We start from the raw sequence: 19,995 nt of genomic DNA on the forward strand, positions 1-19,995 counted from the left end.
AGCCTGCTGATACGGCAAATAAGGATCCATATACTGTGAAAATGTTTTTTTACTTTTATTATTTAAAATTTGTGTCAGTTTTACTTTTATCAATTAAAAGAAAGAAAAAAAAAAGACTCTCGAAGTGAATATTTATCTTTTTCTTTTGGATTAAAAAAAATCCACTTATTAAAAAAAATATATTATTTTCATTGTTTCTTAAAAAAAAAAAAAAAAAAACAATCCACCGGCTTTTAAATGAGTAACGTAACCTATAACCTCACCAAAGCGTCACTTGCAATGCACCTCCCCTATAACTACAAACATATTATGTCATGTTTTTTGGATTAAGCTAGCAGCGCGCATTTTGTGACTCAACGAGAGCTAGAAGTGAAGTGAAGTGAAGAGTGATACTCTAATTCATTCATTTCGGAGCAGATCCAAGTAAAACAAGAGTAGCAATAATTGCTAAGTTCACCAGAGAGCAGGTATAATCAATCGACCTTCTTTTTCCCATTTTTCAAATTCTGAGGTTCGAATACCAATCCTTTCATATTGTAATGTCCCTACGGACTCGACCGACCTTCTTTGATCCCATCCATATATATATATATATATATATATATATATATATATATATATATATATATATATCAATGAATTTTTTTTCATACTAATGTTCTTCTCACACGCACTGAATAGATGAAATCTGAATGACACGTAACACTGTTTCGGTTAATACAATAAAAAACTGGTCATCTCTTCCTGTCCAAATTCCAATCGTGCCAATAGTGTTTTCTTTACAGTCATGTGGTGGTGAACTTCTTAGCAATCACCCTCACCTCACTGGTCCCATGTCAATAATATTGTAATTACTTTTATTATTTTTTTAATATATTTTAAAATTATTAACATTTTATTTCTTATCATACGTTCTATTTTTTTTTTTGACTCAAAATTATTATATTGTTCTGTATATTTAAGAATTTGTGATAACTTCTCATTTAATTTAATTTTAAAAATGCAGCCTATAAATCAAAAAGTGAAAACTCGTTTTAGTTCCGAAAAAAACGCGAAACTCAATTTGATACAATGTTGTTATGAGTCTCTTTAGGAGTTACTATGTCTTGTTGAAATTTTTTTGGTCCGACTATCATTCGAATTTATTTTAGAGAATATTTTTTTTTTCTGAAGGATAATATCGAATTTCATGGTTTTCTCGAAAGGAAATTATTTCTTTTAGGAATGCTATGATATATTTTTTTGTCAAGTAATCTAAACACTAGAAATTCACATTTGCAAGATAAATAAGTGAGATGTTGAGGTCGAATCCTATATATATCATGCAATATCCTGCCAACTGAGATAAGCTAGCATGACAAAAATTATCTAAATATTATTATAAATAAACTATGTACTTACCTCGTGATAATACGGAGTGTATGCACCACATGTAGTCTAACAAATTCTGCACCTAACAAACCACAATAGAGGATTTTTCAACAAAAAAAAGAAACACAATGAAGGAGTCGATAAGAAAATAAGAAAAAAACACTCCAAGGGAATCACATTCACAAAGAAGGAGGGGGTGACGTACGATATTGCTGCTACGGTACATTTTGTTTTCATAGAGTTGTTTGGACTAGAAATACTTAGACAAAATATTTGTCTGTTTGGCTTTCTGGTTTGAAACATGTTCATTACGCAATCTGATAAGGTTGCGCACCTTAGAGGGCACCTTAATCCAATGGTGAATAAATATTGTAATGATGCAACATCAATATTATTCCTTGTGCTTATTAGAGAGTTAATAAATTTATATGTGATGTTTTTTTTTCTCAATTTTGTTTTTGATGCTTAAGCTCTAATTCTTGACAGGGTTTGTGAGTTAATTAATTTGAGAGTGGGAATCTGAATCTGTATATAAATGGAGGCTGAAAAGGATGTGTCTATCAAACAGTACACAAATGAGGAAGTGGATGATGATGGAAGAATCAAGAGAACCGGTAAGCATGTTTTCTCTATCTAATTTCCAGTTATAATAACTGCATTTCATTTCATTTCAGCATCTCTTTTTCTTTTCTTGCCATTTCAGAATCATATGTCCTTTTCATATAATTCATGTGTTTTATGTCGTTGATACTCAAACAGTTATAAAAAAGATAAAAATATAAAAAAAATTAAATGTTCCTTTGAAAGATGTTTTCTTTTAAAATAATTTATTTTGGAAGATGCGACATTATTATACACACTACCATCTATTGAAATTGTCAATTTCTTTTTAAGACTATTATTAGAAGTTCAAAACAAAATAAATAAAGAAGTTGAAACTTGAAAATAATCCTCTTATTTTCTTTCATGAGGTCCTTTTCTTTTTTTGCAATAAAAGGTGTCTATTTATATTAATTTCTGTGGGGATTGTGAGTTGAAGGAGTGATAGAATTTGGAAAATCTGATCTTCCTGTCCATATTAACTTGTGCTATCATTGAAAAATTAGTATATGACTAAAATTGATGTATTTAATTAATGGAAATAATTGGATTTGAATGGATGCTTGTGGTTGCAGGGAACGTGTTGACGGCAACAACACACATAATAACAGTGGTGGTGGGTGCAGGAGTGTTGGCTCTAGCATGGGCAATTTCTCAACTAGGATGGATAGCTGGCATACTTGTTATGATCACATTTTCATCCATTTCCATTTACACTTACAATCTTATAGCTGATTGTTATAGATATCCAGACTCAGTTAATGGCAAGAGAAACTACACTTATATGCAGGCCGTTCATGCTTACCTAGGTATATATCATAAATACATCAATTTAAATTTAATCTAATTCCCACTTTTATCCGACTTGAGGGATTAATTGTGCGTAGAAGATACCTGATTCACGCTAAAATTGTACTACGCATATGATAATGTTAAAATTTTGTCCACTATTTTTGTCAACGCTAAATTCATGTTCTATTTCAAATGTTTTAATTAGTTGCACATTTCCATTTTGTCATTAGGTGGAATAATGCACGTATTTTGTGGATTGATCCAGTATGGGAAACTCGCTGGGATTACAGTGGGCTACACTATAACTTGCTCTACAAGCATGGTGTAAGTTGTCACATTGATTAACCATAGTATTTTTGGTCTTAAAATATGTGAGTGAGGTGGTATTATTGTGGTCCTTGAATGCATTGAAATTACAAAACACCTCAACAAATTGATTAATAGAAGACACATTTGAGGATCAAACTAACTAGCATTCAGTAATACCAATGAGACCAATGAGAAAGTGTATTTATTTATATATGTTTTTGTAATTTTGATGCATTCAATAACTATTGTTATAACATCTTAATATTTAAGAAACAAAATCATACTCACTAATTTATGGTATTGTTAATGTATAAATGTGGCAGGGCTATAAAGAAATTGATTTGCTTCCACAAAAATGGCCATGAAGCTTATTGCAAGTTTTCAAATAATCCCTACATGCTCGGTTTTGGGATCTTTCAGATTTTATTGTCTCAAATCCCAAATTTCCATAAGTTAACATTGATATCAACTGTTGCTGCTATTACCTCTTTTGGTTATGCATTAATTGGAAGTGGACTCTCTCTAGCAGTTGTGGTGTCAGGTATAACCTTCATCATCTATATCTTTCCAACAAAATATTAACAACATACTGTATATTCCACCAAAAGCTTGTCAGTGACTACAAAAAACTGAAAAATGATGTGACCAACATTACTAAGGCATTTTTGGCTGTGAACAGGGAAAGGAGAAACAACCAGTTTGTTTGGAACCAAAGTAGGACCAGGATTGTCAGAAGATGACAAAATTTGGAAAGTTTTGACTGCTTTGGGAAACATTGCACTTGCTTGCTCTTATGCTACTGTTGTCTATGATATAATGGTAAAAGCACACAACTTACTAAGTAAAGTTACATTATATTATTAATTAGAAGTATAAAAAAGTAGACTTGGTTGCAGTAGCATATTTGATTCATCCACTAGTCCATTGATATTATTTATCTCTATGTTTTTTTATTTAGGACACATTAAAGTCAAATCCACCGGAAAGCACACAGATGAGGAAGGCAAATATGTTGGGGATCACTACAATGACAATACTTTTCCTCCTATGTGGTTCACTTGGCTATGCTGCATTTGGTGATCACACCCCAGGGAACATCCTCACTGGTTTTGGATTTTATGAGCCCTTCTTGTTGGTTGCTTTGGGGAATGTATGCATTATAGTCCATATGGTGGGAGCATATCAGGTAATCGAATTTCTCTCGTCTGTTAATTGTAATTAATTATACCCTTATTTTTATCTAATCAGTTGATAAAATAGATCGTATTAGAGATGTTGTTATAATGATGCAGGTTTTAGCTCAACCAATATTTCGTATAGTTGAAATGGGTGCTAACATGATGTGGCCACAATCATCTTTCATACATAAGGAATACCCAAACAAAATTGGTTCTTTAACATTCAACATCAACTTATTTAGACTAATTTGGAGGACAATATTTGTGATAATGGCCACAGTTATTGCCATGGCAATGCCATTCTTCAACGAGTTTCTTGCATTACTTGGAGCATTTGGATTTTGGCCACTCATCGTCTTCTTCCCGATACAAATGCACATCTCTCAGAAACATATAAACAGATTTTCATTGAAGTGGTGTGTGCTCCAACTATTGAGTCTTGTTTGTTTTTTTGTTTCAGTAGCTGCTGCAGTTGGTTCCATTCATGGAATTAGTAAGAATATCACAAAATACAAACTCTTCATGTATAAACAATAGCCTATTTCAAAATGGAGCCTAGAGTTAATGCAGTAATCTTGTTTCTAAGAATTTCCTTCTGAGTTAATAGCCTATTCCATTCTTATTATTTTTGAAGTATTTGAGTTACCTAATATTTTAATTATTCTAGAATTTCCTATTATCATGTCTGAACACGCTTTAATTGTTGCTTCTATCAGTCATCCTCAACTATATAGTTCATTCATACGCAATCCGTAGATCCATCCCATTTGTGTTTTCTTCCACAGAAGTGTGACAAAAGTTGTTTCTTGACCATTCCCCATAGAGTAGCAACACTTGTTTCCCTAGTCGGTCCTTCATTATGACAATTGCAACGTTAACTCTATTTAGTAGGAAGGATATTTGTCGGGAAAAGGCTCATTTTTGACGCAAAATTAAACACAAACGAATAAATGAAAAAGTCACCAATTACACACATTCTCATGTCTTTTTTCGCACACGTAAGCACTTCGCTTGCAATAATAGGGAAATGATTAATATCATGAACAATTTTCGCACAAAATAGTCTAGATGTTATATCATCGGCAGATACCCATGATTTCTAGGAAAAAGAAAGCAATTACTAAGCAATATCCATTTCTTCTTATAATCTAACAACTGTTATTCATGCAATTAATGATGTTCTTCGAGATAAATAGTAATGTGCTCAACAAGAATGCAAATTCATTCGACTCTAACATTAACTATATTTAGTAGGAACGATATTTTCGGACAAACATTATTCATTGTCTCTTTGATGGAAAAAAACACGTGGATGAATGAAAGTGTCGCCAATCTCGCACATTGTCATGTCATTTTTTCTGCGCATGAACGCAAGCATTTCCCATACTATAATAGGACGATGGTTTTTATCATGATCGGTTTCTCATGAAATATACGTCACACTAAATAGTCATGATATCGTATCATTGACAGAGACCAATGATTTCTAGGGAAAAAAGTAATTACTTAGCAATATCCATTTTCTTCTTAAAATTGAACAAGTGTTATTCACGATGTTCTTCATAATAAAGAGTAATATACTCGGTAAGGATTAAAATCTTTAACATAAAACACACATGAATAAATGAAAATGTCATCAATCACACACATTCTCATGTCTTTTTTTTTCCGTGCATGCACGCAACCATTTTCCTTACTATAGTAGAAAAATGATTCATATCATGACCAGTTTCCTCACTAAATAGACGACACACAAAAGCCAGGATATTATGTTATTGACAAAGACCCATGATTTCCAAGAAAATAATTACTTAGCAATATCAATTTCTTATTAAAATAAACAAGTATCATTCATGTGATTTGTGATGTTCTTCGTGATAAACGATAATATATTAACAAGGATGAAAACTCAACTAATTGTAACATTAACTCTTTTTTTATCAAGATTGTAACATTTAACTCTATTTGATAAGAAAGATATTCGTCGGTCAAAAATTTAGTTTCTGTGACAGAAAAACAGACACAGATAAATGGAAGTATCATCAATATAATCACACACATTCTCATTGACTATTTGCGCATACACACGTTTCGCATACTATAATAGAAAAAACTTTCTGGGTGGTGGGGGTGGGGGTTACCTAGCAATGTCACTTTCTTCTTTTTTTTTTTTTTTTAAGGAATGTCACTTTCTTCTTAAATTCAAACAAGTATTATTTGTGTGGTTTATGATGTTCTTTATGGGTAATGATATGTATCCCGAATTTTTTTATCCTGAGATATTCACGACCTTGTTAAATTGGCCTTGCTATCACTTATTTCCTTTTTTTCAGCTTGCCTACTTCAACTAAAGAGGATATCCAACGGCTGAAAATATTTCGGTACGGTTTGCTTCGCTGTAAATAGCAACACTCGTTCTTTATATAATAGTTGGTAGACCCCAAAAATCAGAGTTTGAAATTCCCCAATTGATAGGTTATTCATAAATTACATTGTAAATTATCAATAAGGTTGGTGGTTCTCTTTAACTTGACATGAGGGTAGTTCTTCCCTAATCTTTCTTTTTTGTTTAAATCAACATTCCAAACAAAACAAATAGTGCAAAAGATACTCAATTCATATACAAGATCATAAAACAAAGATTAAGAGTAACCTCCAACCCATTTGGGGTTGACCTATTAGTTGGTTTGAGATTTTGGAGTTTGCTTCTCCAAAGGTCTCATGTTCGATTCTCTCTAATGCCAATTTCGGTGGGCTAAGTCCATACAGAGCTTGCTCTAACTTTAAATGGGACCCCCGCAAGTGGACGGTGGGATTGGTCCCCTCAGATTAGTCGGTTCTTGATCCGAATACCGAGTTTTCAAAAAAAAAAAAGAGTAACCTCCAACAATCAAAAGGAAGACAATTCATAAGATCAATACACCACTTATAAAATAGACGGTGGTCACCCTTTATCTTAATCATAAACTATTTTTAATATTGACTCTTATCGAGTCTGAAAATATTCTACCATTTTTCTATCTCTTAAATAACTGAATGTCAAATCAAAGCTAGACGTTTCCCCTTTGACCTTTCACCCTAAAAGAAATATATACCATAAGGTGTGAAAAACATGTGGCATAACCAACATCACTATGACCCATTTGTCCAACTCATAACAAATAAAAGAGAGATTTCACATATTGAGAACAAGTGTATTTCTCACTCTTGTAGTCTAAATTTTGTATATATAAAAGAAAAAAAAAAAAAAAAAAGTTGCATGGAACGGTTAACACACTTTGAATTTAATTCACATATAAATTATATTGAGGTTTTCTTTAATTATGTTATTGATGCGAAGTATTCTTCAACTTTTTCGATAATTATTCTTTGTAGGTTCTAAAATATCATCTCTAGTGAGGTCACCCTTCCGTACCAAGTTTTTTTCCCTACCCACAAGGTTTGAATCCAAGACTTTGTTTAAAGAATTTGAATTAAGTTTTACTTGGAGCATTGTATTGTTAGTCAATTTTATGGTGTTTGACCAAATATTATTAGCTTTTTGCTCATATATTTTAAATGGTATAACATAAATATTTTCAACTTTACTTATATTTTTTATTTATTTATTTTGACTTTCCTAAAACAATCAAAATAAATATCTTATTTAAAAGAAATTGTTAATATAAAATAGTTATAAGGGAACTTTTTTTGAATATAAATAAATAAAATGTATATAAAATTGAAAAGTATTAAACTATTAAAAAAACTCCTACTAGAAACAAAAAATACAATTTAATTTCATTGAACCCCACCTGAATGAAACAAAGGAAGACTAGAATAATAAATAAGAGAAGTGTGCAACGTCAACATGATTCTTGTACTCATTCTCCCGAGAGAGTGAACGACCTACGCGTCATCGCTTCCCATAAGGTAACATTTATTTTGACTTCTATGTCACACTATCAGTGCATTGTGTTCATCTTCATCACAAATAATTAATTGATTCACATTGCTATACCTTTATAAACCTTGTTTGTTATTCATCTTCTTCTTCATAAAATTTCAGAGAGGCTTCAAAACTTTATTTTGTTTCTGAGAAATGAAGGAGATTATGGAAGTGGAATCTGGTGTTACAACTCCAAGTGCTCTTCTTGATGATGATGGCAGAACCAAACGAACTGGTATAATTTCTCTTCCTATTCTAACTCTAAATCTCTAATTATTAATTTCTCTATATTTTCTCCATGCATTTCTCATGCTTGGTTTTTACAATCTCCTTGTTATTTGGTTTTTACCAACTCGTAAATCATGCACTTTTTTTTTTTTTTTTTGTCTCTATACTCTATCCATAACAAAGTATGTATTTGGTCCACTTTTGACCAGATACAGATAAAGTTTTGCTTATATTTTTTTTTCTTATATACAAATTTTTGCTGGTTATGGAGAAGAAAATATCCATATACAAATCGAATATTCATCATGTGTAATTCTGAAAACTAATTCATCGGATATTGTGGGACCTAAGCAAGCAATAAATTCTTTTTGAGTTTTAGGCTTTGTTTGGATGGCAAACTAAAGCTTAAGGAAAGAATGTAAGAGGAAAGATTGTAAAAGGAAAGATTGAGAATGAAAAGTGAAAAGATTGTTCTAGCGGTTTGATTTGAGAGATAGTAGAAGGAAAGAAAGATTATTCTAATGGTTCATAAAAAATGAGTAATAATATAAATGTGTTTTTAAAAGGACAAAAATATCCTTATACACAAATTTTATATGATAAAAAGAATAAAAAAAAATAGACACTATAATTTCATCCATAAAATAAATCATGTAAAGAAATAGAAAAAATAAAAATAAAAAGTTGGGTCACATTTCATTTCTTGTGCATTGGTGATAGCAATAATAGTATAAAATGAATGGTATACGAAAAGTTGCATAACTTTTCAGGATTGGTTAAATTGAAATTTTCGAACTAAGGCGAGGAAAGTTTTTTCCTGTGGGACCTAGCAAAAAGTAATCAGTTCTTTCACTTAGAGAACCAAACTAAAGAAAGGATCTTAATTTGTGAGCTTTCTCTCCTTTCACAATCAATCCTTAGTCCTTCTTTTAAACCAAACACATCCTTAGTGTTGCTTTATGTTTGGACTTAAAGTTCTAACTTAAGACCTGGTTAAGCTTTCTGTATATAAAACTACATGAAATGTAATTACAATGACAATTTGAGTTAAAAAATGAAAATTAATAAAACAAAAACCACCGATTCCTGAATTTGCCCTTATTATTCATCGAACGTTTCTTGCATTATCTTAATTTTTGTGCTTCATGAATTTACCCTTTTGATCACTAACTATACTATCATTTACTCCACACACTAGTACGTTAACTTTCAAAAGGGCAATCACTAAACTAATAGATAGTAATATCTAAAGACAATCGAAAGGGGTCATCCTAAACTTTTTTTTATTGTTTTTTTACATAATTTAATCATCAACTACTTTTTCCAGCCCAGAACTGTCGTGATTTAAATAAAATTTTGATACATAATCACTAAACTATTTTATAGATTAGTTCTCATCCATAAAGGATTAGCGCCATCTTATTGTTCGTTTGTATTTTGTTTTTGTATAAATAATTATAATTGGTCGTTTGAAACTAACATAAAAACAATGACAATTTAGATTAAAAAAATATTTTATAAATAACTATAAACTATTTATTATTTTATTAATAATTTCAATTATTAATCTTTTGATAGAAAGTGTATATATGTATGAATTATATGGGATTGCAAATGAGTCGATTTGTGTCGAGCTTGTTTCAGCTCGACTTGATTGGTGGCTTGATATCAACATTTTTTTTAAGTTTAAACTCGACTTGATTCAAAGTATAAAGTATGTAAATAAAACAATTCAATTTGTTATAGTTCGAATCACATAATTTAAAAGTCAAACAATTATCAAAGATCTTTGACCTGCGAAAAATATAAATGTATATTAGATCTATGAAAAATAATTCTTTTTTTTTTGGATAAAATCGTTGTGCTTCATATAATTAATTATATGCCTACTTTATATAATTCTCGGTCAACTAGAATCCGTGAATCACCACAAGGTTTATTTTCGTGGTATTAAAGTTTTTTTTTTTTTAAAGAAGTGCGTAAAGTTAAAAGTATATTTTGTCAAAAAAAATTAAAGTTAAAGTATATATATTTTTTTTAGTCAAAAGAAAAATTAAAATAAATAAAAGAAAGAGATATAGAGATTTGGGCATAGTTTTAAAAACCGGATCGGACCGGCCGGTCGAACCGGTCCGACCGTGAACCGGTGTGTAGTCCGGTTCGAGACTAATATCGGATCGGCCATGTTATTAAACCGATCAAAACCGGTCAAACTCGCTAAAAACTGATGACTCGGCCGGTTTTTTGAGTTAATCGGGTTTAATAAATATTTTATGTTTAATGCTTGGATTAATGCTTCATTATGCATACTTTAATATTAATTAATGCTAATTAATGACTTATTTAATTCCGATTATGATTCAACGGCCTTGACATTTTAATGTTAAGAAAAAATTTTGAATTTGAAAAAACTGCCGAACAGGAATCAAACCGCAGACATTGTGAAGGTCATAAGAAACTTAACCACTGCGACAACTAATTGATCATGTTAACAACTGTAATTTATTATATATATTTAAGTATAACACATCTTTTATTAAAATTGAAGGAACAAATAGTTTTTTTTTTCTTTCAAGAAGAACACATCATTATTAAATATAATAACAATAATACTAATACTAGTAATATACATATCATCTCTCCCCTAAAAACAATATACATGTCATATGTTTTTGTAGAAAATCTATTTATTATATTAATATTAGTTGATATGCATCTATTTGTTGTCAACAAAATATAGTTATACTTTTAAAAAAAATATAGATATACAAATATACATATTATATGTTAGATTTTTAGTTTTGAGGTGACCGAGTCACCGGTTCAATTCGATTTAATCTGGTTAAATAGTTATAAAAATTTAATCTTAAGACCGAGTCATCTAACCGAGTTATCCGGTTTAATCCGATTCAGACATGCGGTTCAACCAGTGACCCAGTGGTTCGACCATTAACCCAGTGACCCAATACCCCTGCCGAGTCGATGACCGAGCCGAGTTTTAAAACTATGGATTTGGGTGACATTACACTAGATACAACCCAAACAAGAATACAACAATATAAATCAGACCTAGTGATCAACCATAATCTATCTTAACAAGAATTCACTAATCACGGACGTAACCCAGTGAACCGGCGTACGAGCACGAAACCAGGTTACAAAAATATGAAAAGTGAACATTGCGAAGAACAGTTAGGGTTTAATTTCGGCGAATGGATCAAACACCAGTACGATATCAAGATCCAAGTGGCAAAAACTCCCTGAACAAAGCAGCAAGCAAAAAGCTCTTTCGAGCACGGAGAAGCAACGTGTAGGCAGACAAGAGGACTTGAAACCTACAAATCTCAACAGATTTAGAAACATCAGAGAGTCGAAGAAGTATGCCACCAAACACAGCCGATTTTAACGTATAAGAACTCAGATCGAATGATGAGTATTAGAAACCAGACCCATTCGGATTAACAAAACCAGACCCTTTCGAATTTTTGAGTCACAAACGCGCAACCATTACAAAATGAGTAAGTCTAAATCTCCCGATCTCATTTCGAACAACAGAACAGTCGTCCGAAACCCACAAAACAAACACAAACAAACATCTGGTGACCATCAAACAAAACAAAACACACAAAGTGCACTGGAACGACAACGGAGAACACCCACTCAAACCTGAAAGAACGGATATGAGTATGCCAAACGGTGAGAAACTACCGACGAACAAGACATAAAGGCCCTCCAACAAACAACTAGCAACTGAAGAAACAAACACAACCGACGAGCAACAAAAACCACATGAGGGAGCTTAACACCAACCAAGCACAACAACTCAATCCCGAAACAAACCATCTCCCGACCACGGACCACCACCACTGTCAATCGACGTGCGTGAACACCCACCATTCTTGCAAGAACAAAACTAGAGGAAACCAAAAACGAGTCAACCACCCTTTTGCGGACCCAAAGCCGGATCTGAAAAAGAGGAGCTTGTACCACAGTAGATCGATGATTGGTAGGGGAGATCTGAAATGAAACAGCAACTCCACCTCCTATAAAGTTTGGGATATCGCTCACCCAAAAAGTAATTTTTAATTAAAATAAAATCAAATGCTATTAACAAATAACAATGGATTGATCTCTTTCAAAAAAAAAAAATGGATTGATTTAAATAGTAGAAGATTTAGACTTGTTAAACAAGTGGTGAAAGGTTTGATCTTGAACTCTTGGGTATGAGAAAATTTGGTTGGAAGGATAGAACTTACCTTCTTTGTCTACAAATTTCATTAATTGAAATTAATCATCGTTAAACGGCAAAAACTTCGTAGATATAATGGTAATAAAAAATAAAAAAATCAAACGAACACTAGCAAGTTTTTTTTTAGTCTCTTATACTACTAGTAAGCTTTTAATTACATATACTAAAAATTGTTACACTATTTTAGAGAACTGTACAAAACATAAAAGTTGTTAATAGTTACATAAACTCTAACTAGATAAGTTCCTTTTATCATTTTTCAAATATAAATTGATCTGCCAAATATAATGGGGTTGGTTTTGAATGAGAATTGCAGGAACAGTATGGACTGCGAGTGCACATATCATAAACGCAGTTATTGGGACTGGAGTGCTGTCCTTACCATGGGCTATGTCCCAAATGGGTTGGGGTCTTGGAATATCCTGCATTTTCATCTTTGCTGGTGTTACACTCTACACTTCAAATCTTCTTGCTGATTGTTATAGATCACCTGATCCTGTTACTGGCAAGAGAAACACAACTTACATGGAAGCTGTCAAAACTCACTTAGGTGGAAAACAACACGTGTTTTGTGGATTGGTCCAATATGGCAACCTTGCTGGCTTTACTATTGGCTTCATCATAACAACATCTACAAGTATAGTGTAAGTTTTTCTGTTTTTGCAAATAGAAGAAAGCATAAATTATTAAATTTTATATCATGTAATTATAGTATTAATGATGTTAATTGCATGTATATTTCAGGACGATACTTAAAAACAATTGCTTCCGGAAGAATGGGTTTGAAGCTCCATGCCGTTTTTCTAATAATCCATACATGATTGGTATTGGAATAATTGAAATAATATTATCTCAAATCCCCAATTTTCACAAGTTATCTGTGCTATCAATCATAGCAGCTTCCATGGCTTTCGGCTACGCATCCATCGGTGTTGGACTTTCACTTACTACCGTTATCCAAGGTCAGTTAGTTCTTTTATTGATAAATCTATCTTTGAGTTATGTATTAAGTAAACTTGATCAGATACCACTAAACTAACATCCACTTTAATATTTTCTTTTTATATATTTAGTAAATCTATCTGTTTTATATTAGACAACTTTATATTAGTAGAGCCTATCGTTAATTTGAGTTGATAATTTCTTTGGTCACTCTCCTTACTTCTCACGCGTCCTCCACTTATTTTTCATCTTATTTCGTTCGGATTATATAATGCAATGTATATTTACAATGTTTTAGGTTATATAATATGAATCCCCAACAATTTAGAAAACAACTTCAAATTATCTTGGTTCCTCCAATTATTGTCTCAAAACGGTTCAGAAAGCATAACCCAACAAAATATTAATAGTTTAGATTATATAATATGAATTGTGTCAAATCCCTCACCAGATCAATTTCTAAGAGCATTTGTTTTTCATACGTCCCCACATTTTACATTAAATAATCTGAAGTATTAGTATTTTTTCGATTTATGTTTTTCAAACTATTTTGAAACAAGAATTTTAAGAACCATGGTAATTTGAAGGTATTTTCTGAATGTTTAGGAGATTCATATTAAATAATCCGAACATTCTACAATATTTAAGATAATATAAGAAAAATGGAGCGCACTAGAAACTAGTAAAATAGGAAAAAAAAATTGACTATTACCATCAGATAATATTTATGTATAATCAGCCATCAGACTCTCTCACATTTCAGCAGTTTTGAGTTTTGCTTTTAAAAACAACAAAAAAAAAACTAAGTAAAAAAATGCTAAAAACCTGTCAAATAAAATCATAAAAATATAAAAATAGCACAAAAAAATTCTAAAAATCAAATAAAACTAATGAAATTTTTTTTGGATTTTCTATGAATATGAAAAATTAAAAATGGGTCTAAACGATGGAGTTTTGGATTTTGAGGGGCAGAATCCCATGAGAAGTCCCTTCTAAGGGAGTCATGGTCCTTGAATTTTTTCGGATTTTTTGGGGAAGTTTCGGAGCAATCCGAAAACCCGATTTTTGACTAAGAACGTGTAACAATGACCCAAAGGAGAAGGATGAGAGTTAGGAAGATTAATATTGTCCCTAAAATGACTATCCAAGTTACAAACATGTTTAGAATTTGTGCTGATACTATTCAGATTATATAATCCGAACTGTTTTACCTTGAAAAACGGTGTTTAAGGGGTTTCCGGATTATGTAATTCGGAAACATCATGTAACGCGCCCTATTTTTTGAAGTTTCCGGATTCCAAAATCCAGAAAAATCCGTTACTCATTTTTTTTCACCCTTTAACAAAAGAAAACACCATTTCGGATTATAAAATCTGGAATGCTCCGAGGGTAATTTTGGAAAAAAAATAGGGCGCGAGGAAAGACATAGGGTGGGAAAAGTAATGCTAAAAAAAAATTCTCATTTGATTTATATAGTATGGGTTGGGCCTATGCAAGTAATTTGCTTCTTGCCCACACAATGATCACCAGGGGTAGTTAGAGGATGCTTTACACACACCCGTATATTGCTACAAACTCCTATTCTTTTTAAAAAAAAATACCTTAAAGTATACTTTCTACTTTCTAGAGGTTTAGGATATAGAATATTCATTTTAGCATGGTATTAAAGAATGAGAAATGATATTTTAACACAAAATTTAATATTAAAATTCGACAATAATTTAGTTGACCAACGGAGTTCAAATGAGAAATGCTAGCAACAAACCTTCTAATATACATTTTTCAATACACTATTTTTGATTGGTTAAAACTCACATGTGACCCACCAAAAGTATATAGGACCCACATGATTTGGTGGGACTCATCTGAATTTTAACCAATCAAAAAAAGTGTATTGAAAAATATGTGTTAGAAGGTGTGTTGCTTGCATTCCTCAAGTTCAAATATGTAATTAATTACATTTAGTAAACAATTAATTATTAATGAATATAAGGTGTCACAACTCATTAACCCTTCATTCAATGCAATTAGCTACAATTTTGAACGATATTAACAACGATTTTCAAGTGTATATTTAAACTCAAATTGTAGTAAATGAATATCATGTATATTTGAACATCTGAAAGTAGTGGTTAATAGAGTTTAAAATCATGATTAATTGTGTTCTGTGATTGATTAATGAATTGTGACACATCGTTATATTCATTAATTATTTATTTGAAAGTAATTGACCGTATAAATAGTAAGTACTAACAATACTCACTTTAAGACTATATTTGTAATATTCATTCTCTTATTTTACAAAATTAATGTATGTTTCACTACGTATGCGTCCTGTTTTCAAAAATGGTTGGTCCACATGAATTTTATTACTCAATAACAAATTGAGTGTTGGAAAGAGAATTTTAGAGTGAGTGTTTTTAGCCCTTCTCATATATTTGAAATTCGTTAATCATCTAAATTATGGTCTAATTTTGATAATGAAAATAACGCAACTATTAAAGTTGAATGTTCTAAATCTGAACTCAAATCCCACTAAGGATAACATTTAGTGGCCAAAGCCTTTTGTTGTGATGAAGCTAACTAACAATTATGAGGATTTATAATTTGGTTTGGAACAGGGAATGTAAAGAGCACATCATTTTCGGGAAGCAACAAGGGGCGTAGTTCAGCAGATATAGCATGGAATATCCTTGTTGCAATTGGAGACATTGCACTTGCCAGTGCCTACACTCAAATTGCAGTAGATATACAAGATAGTCTGAAATCATCACCTCCAGAAAATAAAGTGATGAAGAGGGCAAACATGATTGGTATATTCACTATGACAATTTTCTTCTTGTTGAATGCATGTGCTGGATATGCTGCATTTGGCTCAAACACTCCTGGTAACATACTCATGAGCTCTGGCTTTCACAAGCCCTTCTGGCTATTGGAATTGGCCAATGTCTTCATAATTGTGCACCTTCTAGGAGCATTTCAGGTTAGTTGGTTAACATCAACACATTATAAAATTGTCTTTAAATTCATCATATATGTCTGCCCAAATTCTATTTAAATTTTTTCAAATATATCACTTTTTCATGTTTTTAAGATTAGCATGAGAAACGGTCTAATAACATTTTTAGTTATGAGAAACGGTCTAAACTAGTTGGTTCTACGATTGAAATGAAAATTGATCGGTTTATCAGTTGGTCCCCAATCACGCTCACTTTTTAATCAATCAGAACTCATCAATCGAACCACGGTTGGTTCAACCGATTCTTTTTTATTTTGTTTCTTTTTTGTAAGAAAATGTATTTTTAATACATATTTTTCTATTAGTCAAAGTTCAACCATGGTTCAATCAAACCAATTGAACCATGATTTGGTAGTCTCGCTAGTTCGACATCTACATTTTTAAAATATTCCATTGATTAATTATTGTATTTGTTTCTTATCTAAATGATTTATGGACAGGTAATAGTTCAACCTTTATTTCGTATAGTGGAAATGTTGGCTGCCCAAAAGTGGCCAGACTCAAGTTTCATAACAAGGGAAATTCCAATGAAGATTGGCCAAATAAAATACACCATCAACCTCTTTAGGTTAGTTTGGAGGACTACATTTGTTGTGGTGGTAACTGTTCTAGCCATGGCAATGCCCTTTTTCAATGACATGATTGCCCTTCTTGGTGCCCTTGGGTTTTGGCCTTCAGTGGTGTATTTTCCGGTGGAGATGTACATTGTGAGACAAAAGATCAGAAAAGGAACATTTCGTTGGTTTGGGCTTCAAACATTGAGCCTTTTCTGTTTACTTGTGTCATTGGCTGCAGCAATTGGAGCTATTCATGGGTTGAGTCAAGCTATTGGCAAATATAAACCTTTTATGTATAAGGCATAGTGAGTGTGCTGCTTTGTATGTATTATTATGGATCATATAATAGTATAATCATACAACTTTGTAAACCATAGTATGGTTATTGTCTGTGTCTGAGTTTGATGATATAGATTTTAGACTATGCTTAGGAATGAAATAAACGAAGGGAAAAATAATTCTGCTGCAGCTAAAAGATTAAGTTACAAAATTTAACTGTTTTTTTTCCTTCTCTTTGGCCATGATAAAAATAACCGTGTCACTCAGTTTTCAATCTCGGTTGTCAGATCTCAAAATAACCGTCGAGGTCGTTTAGAAGTGATTTTGTTATTGTAAAATTTAAGTCATCCAATTTCAAAATAATGGTCGAGATTGTTCCCAGCCTGTAAATGTTTGCTTCCCTAACAGTACAGAAATGTGTATCACTGTCTGCACAAGCTGCAAGGACAACAAACACGAGTATTTGACTGCTTTAAAACTGAGTGTGTTTGTTTGTGGAAAATTGAATACTAAAGAGAGACACATATAGTTAAAATGATGAATTGAGACTTTTGAAATTTTGACTAATCGAACAACACATGAAAACAGCCAAACTTGGAATAAATAGATAAAGATTTTGACATTTACATTGCCACTAATGTCAGTTGGTTCATGAGTGCTACGTGATAATTGACTACCGGGGCAACTCGTGAAAAGGTTTTGGGTGGACAGAATTTCAAGTGATAAGCTAGTGAACAGGCTCTAAAAAATAGTGACATAATTTCAAATGTTTCAAAAAGTTACAATGAAAATAATTTACAAAATTGAGTTTCCAGAAAAGGGTATTTAAAAAAGGGTTAATAGGCGTTTACCTCCTGTGATATAGTCCACTTTTGGTTTTCCTTGTAAAAATATTTTGTCAGATTTCGTGGTTGTAAAAAAAAATTGTTTTAGAATACCACCCTAGACTAGCTAACTGTGCATTTTCGTTGACGTGGCATGATGTGTCACATTTTTCTGATGATGTGGCACGTTGACTGTATAATTAATTTTATTTTTTATTGTATACACGTGGCATTTGTGATTTTTTTAAATAAAAATAAAAAAAAATTAAAAAAACGAAAAAACATCTTTAAAAATGAAAAGAATTCTGGACAAAAAATGCGGAAAAAATTAATACAAATAAAAAAATCTGGTTATATGAAAAATAATGAAAAAATTCTGGAAAAATTAATAAAAATTAAATTAAAAAATCTAGTAATATTTAAAAAAAATTGGAAAAGATTAATATATATTGAAGTTTTCTAAAAATTAATATATTTAGAAAAAAAAAAATCATATTTCCAGAATTTTTTCAATAACGAAAAAATTCATATATTTTTTTTCAAATGTAAGAAGTTTTATTTTAATCCTTTCCAGATTTTTTTTCGTAAATTTAGTTTTTGTAAATATGATTAATCTTTTTTCAAAAATTTCATTTTTTAAAAAATGATTAATTTTTTAAATATGATATTCAGGAAAAAAAAAATTCGAAAATTTCAATATATATGAATCTTTTCCACAATTTTTTTAAATATTTCCAGATTTTTTTTATTTTTATTAATTTTTAAAAAAAATTCATTTTCTTAATCATTTTTTTATTTTATTAATTTTTCCAAAAATTTTAATTTTTTTTGGTATTTTTTCGTTTTAAAAACTTTTTTATTATTTTTATTAAAAAAACACAAATGCCACGTATACCTAATAAAAAAATAAAATTAATTAAACAGACAGCGTACCACGTCATCAGAAAAAGGTAACGCAACATGCCACATCAGCGAAAATGCATAGTCAGCTGGCCTATGGGGTATTCCAAAACATACAAACTTTACAAGGACGAAATTTGACAAAAAAAAATTACAAAAGAGAAACCAAAAGTAACATATATTTTAGAAAATTGCTTTTCTGACATAGAAAACTTCACAATGACACAAGTAATTTACATAATTGCCCCCAGCAGCAGTTAACCGTCGTTCAATAATACGCCGACAGTTAACAACCGTTGGAACCAACGGCATTTAATTGTCGCTCACACCAGCGGCAATTAATTGTCGCTCACACCAGTTAACAGAATCAGTGCAATCTTCACTGGTTTTTTCCAGGAAATTTGTCTTGTTTTACCTATAATTTCAGACGGCAATTCCGGAGGAAATCAAACCGAAACAACAACATCAAGCAATCACAAACATCAATATTTTATAGTTTATCAATTATTCGGTAACATTACACAACCGATAATGCGTTAACGTTTCACAATTGTTTGAAATCCGTCAAATTTTCCACATTATGCAACACATTACACGTAATGTACATTACTCCCTCCGTTCCTGAATAAGTGACCTATTTGTAAAAAATATTTGTCCCACAATACTTGACCTTCTCAGATTTCTAAGCAAAATTTGACAGATTTACCCCTTATAAATACTTTTTGTGGTCCCCATGTTAAAGTTTGTAGTGGAACAAAAAAAGTAATCATTACTTAAAAGTGAAAAAGTTTCAAAATAATGACAAGGGCAACTCAGTAA

At 31.4% G+C, this 19,995-nt stretch overlaps 2 protein-coding genes across 6 annotated transcripts; both read left to right on the plus strand.

Moving 5' to 3' along the window:
• Positions 1-322: 322 nt before the first annotated feature.
• On the plus strand, positions 323-4,837 carry LOC11432022 (amino acid permease 8). Of its 4 annotated transcripts, none has more exons than XM_024779765.2 (8): positions 323-467; positions 1,858-1,985; positions 2,547-2,780; positions 2,994-3,087; positions 3,396-3,613; positions 3,752-3,891; positions 4,031-4,258; positions 4,365-4,837. In XM_024779765.2, exons 2-8 carry the CDS (start codon positions 1,907-1,909, stop codon positions 4,785-4,787), a joined length of 1,416 nt encoding a protein of 471 aa, XP_024635533.1. In that variant the 5' UTR covers positions 323-467; positions 1,858-1,906; the 3' UTR covers positions 4,788-4,837. The 4 variants fall into 4 exon arrangements, with proteins under 4 accessions (XP_024635533.1, XP_024635532.1, XP_003603642.2 ...); XM_024779764.2 differs by lacking the exon at positions 323-467 and adding an exon at positions 1,402-1,591; XM_003603594.4 differs by lacking the exon at positions 323-467 and adding an exon at positions 1,587-1,729.
• A 3,207-nt stretch (positions 4,838-8,044) lies between these two features.
• LOC11442296 (amino acid permease 1) lies at positions 8,045-17,641 on the plus strand. 2 transcript variants are annotated; one of them, XM_024778533.2, is made up of 6 exons: positions 8,045-8,162; positions 8,299-8,413; positions 12,972-13,299; positions 13,400-13,617; positions 16,219-16,580; positions 17,057-17,641. In XM_024778533.2, the coding sequence occupies exons 2-6, from the start codon at positions 8,332-8,334 to the stop codon at positions 17,477-17,479; spliced, it is 1,413 nt and encodes a 470-aa protein (XP_024634301.1). In that variant the 5' UTR covers positions 8,045-8,162; positions 8,299-8,331; the 3' UTR covers positions 17,480-17,641. The 2 variants fall into 2 exon arrangements, with proteins under 2 accessions (XP_024634301.1, XP_039688076.1); XM_039832142.1 differs by lacking the exon at positions 8,045-8,162 and having other exon boundaries at positions 8,234-8,413.
• The last annotated feature ends 2,354 nt before the right edge of the window (positions 17,642-19,995 follow it).

This window comes from Medicago truncatula, chromosome 3 (genome assembly GCF_003473485.1).
Source record: "Medicago truncatula cultivar Jemalong A17 chromosome 3, MtrunA17r5.0-ANR, whole genome shotgun sequence".
Lineage (NCBI taxonomy): Eukaryota > Viridiplantae > Streptophyta > Magnoliopsida > Fabales > Fabaceae > Medicago > Medicago truncatula.

Excerpts from the sequence above, each read along its gene's own strand:
- LOC11432022 (XM_024779765.2), top strand. The coding sequence starts at position 1,907 with ATGGAGGCTGAAAAGGATGTGTCTATCAAACAGTACACAAATGAGGAA. Across the intron at positions 3,892-4,030 it reads CTGTTGTCTATGATATAATG|GACACATTAAAGTCAAATCC; the intron begins GTAAAAGCACAC and ends TTTTTTATTTAG. Across the intron at positions 4,259-4,364 it reads ATATGGTGGGAGCATATCAG|GTTTTAGCTCAACCAATATT; the intron begins GTAATCGAATTT and ends ATAATGATGCAG.
- LOC11442296 (XM_024778533.2), top strand. The coding sequence starts at position 8,332 with ATGAAGGAGATTATGGAAGTGGAATCTGGTGTTACAACTCCAAGTGCT. Across the intron at positions 8,414-12,971 it reads TGGCAGAACCAAACGAACTG|GAACAGTATGGACTGCGAGT; the intron begins GTATAATTTCTC and ends TGAGAATTGCAG. Across the intron at positions 16,581-17,056 it reads ACCTTCTAGGAGCATTTCAG|GTAATAGTTCAACCTTTATT; the intron begins GTTAGTTGGTTA and ends ATTTATGGACAG.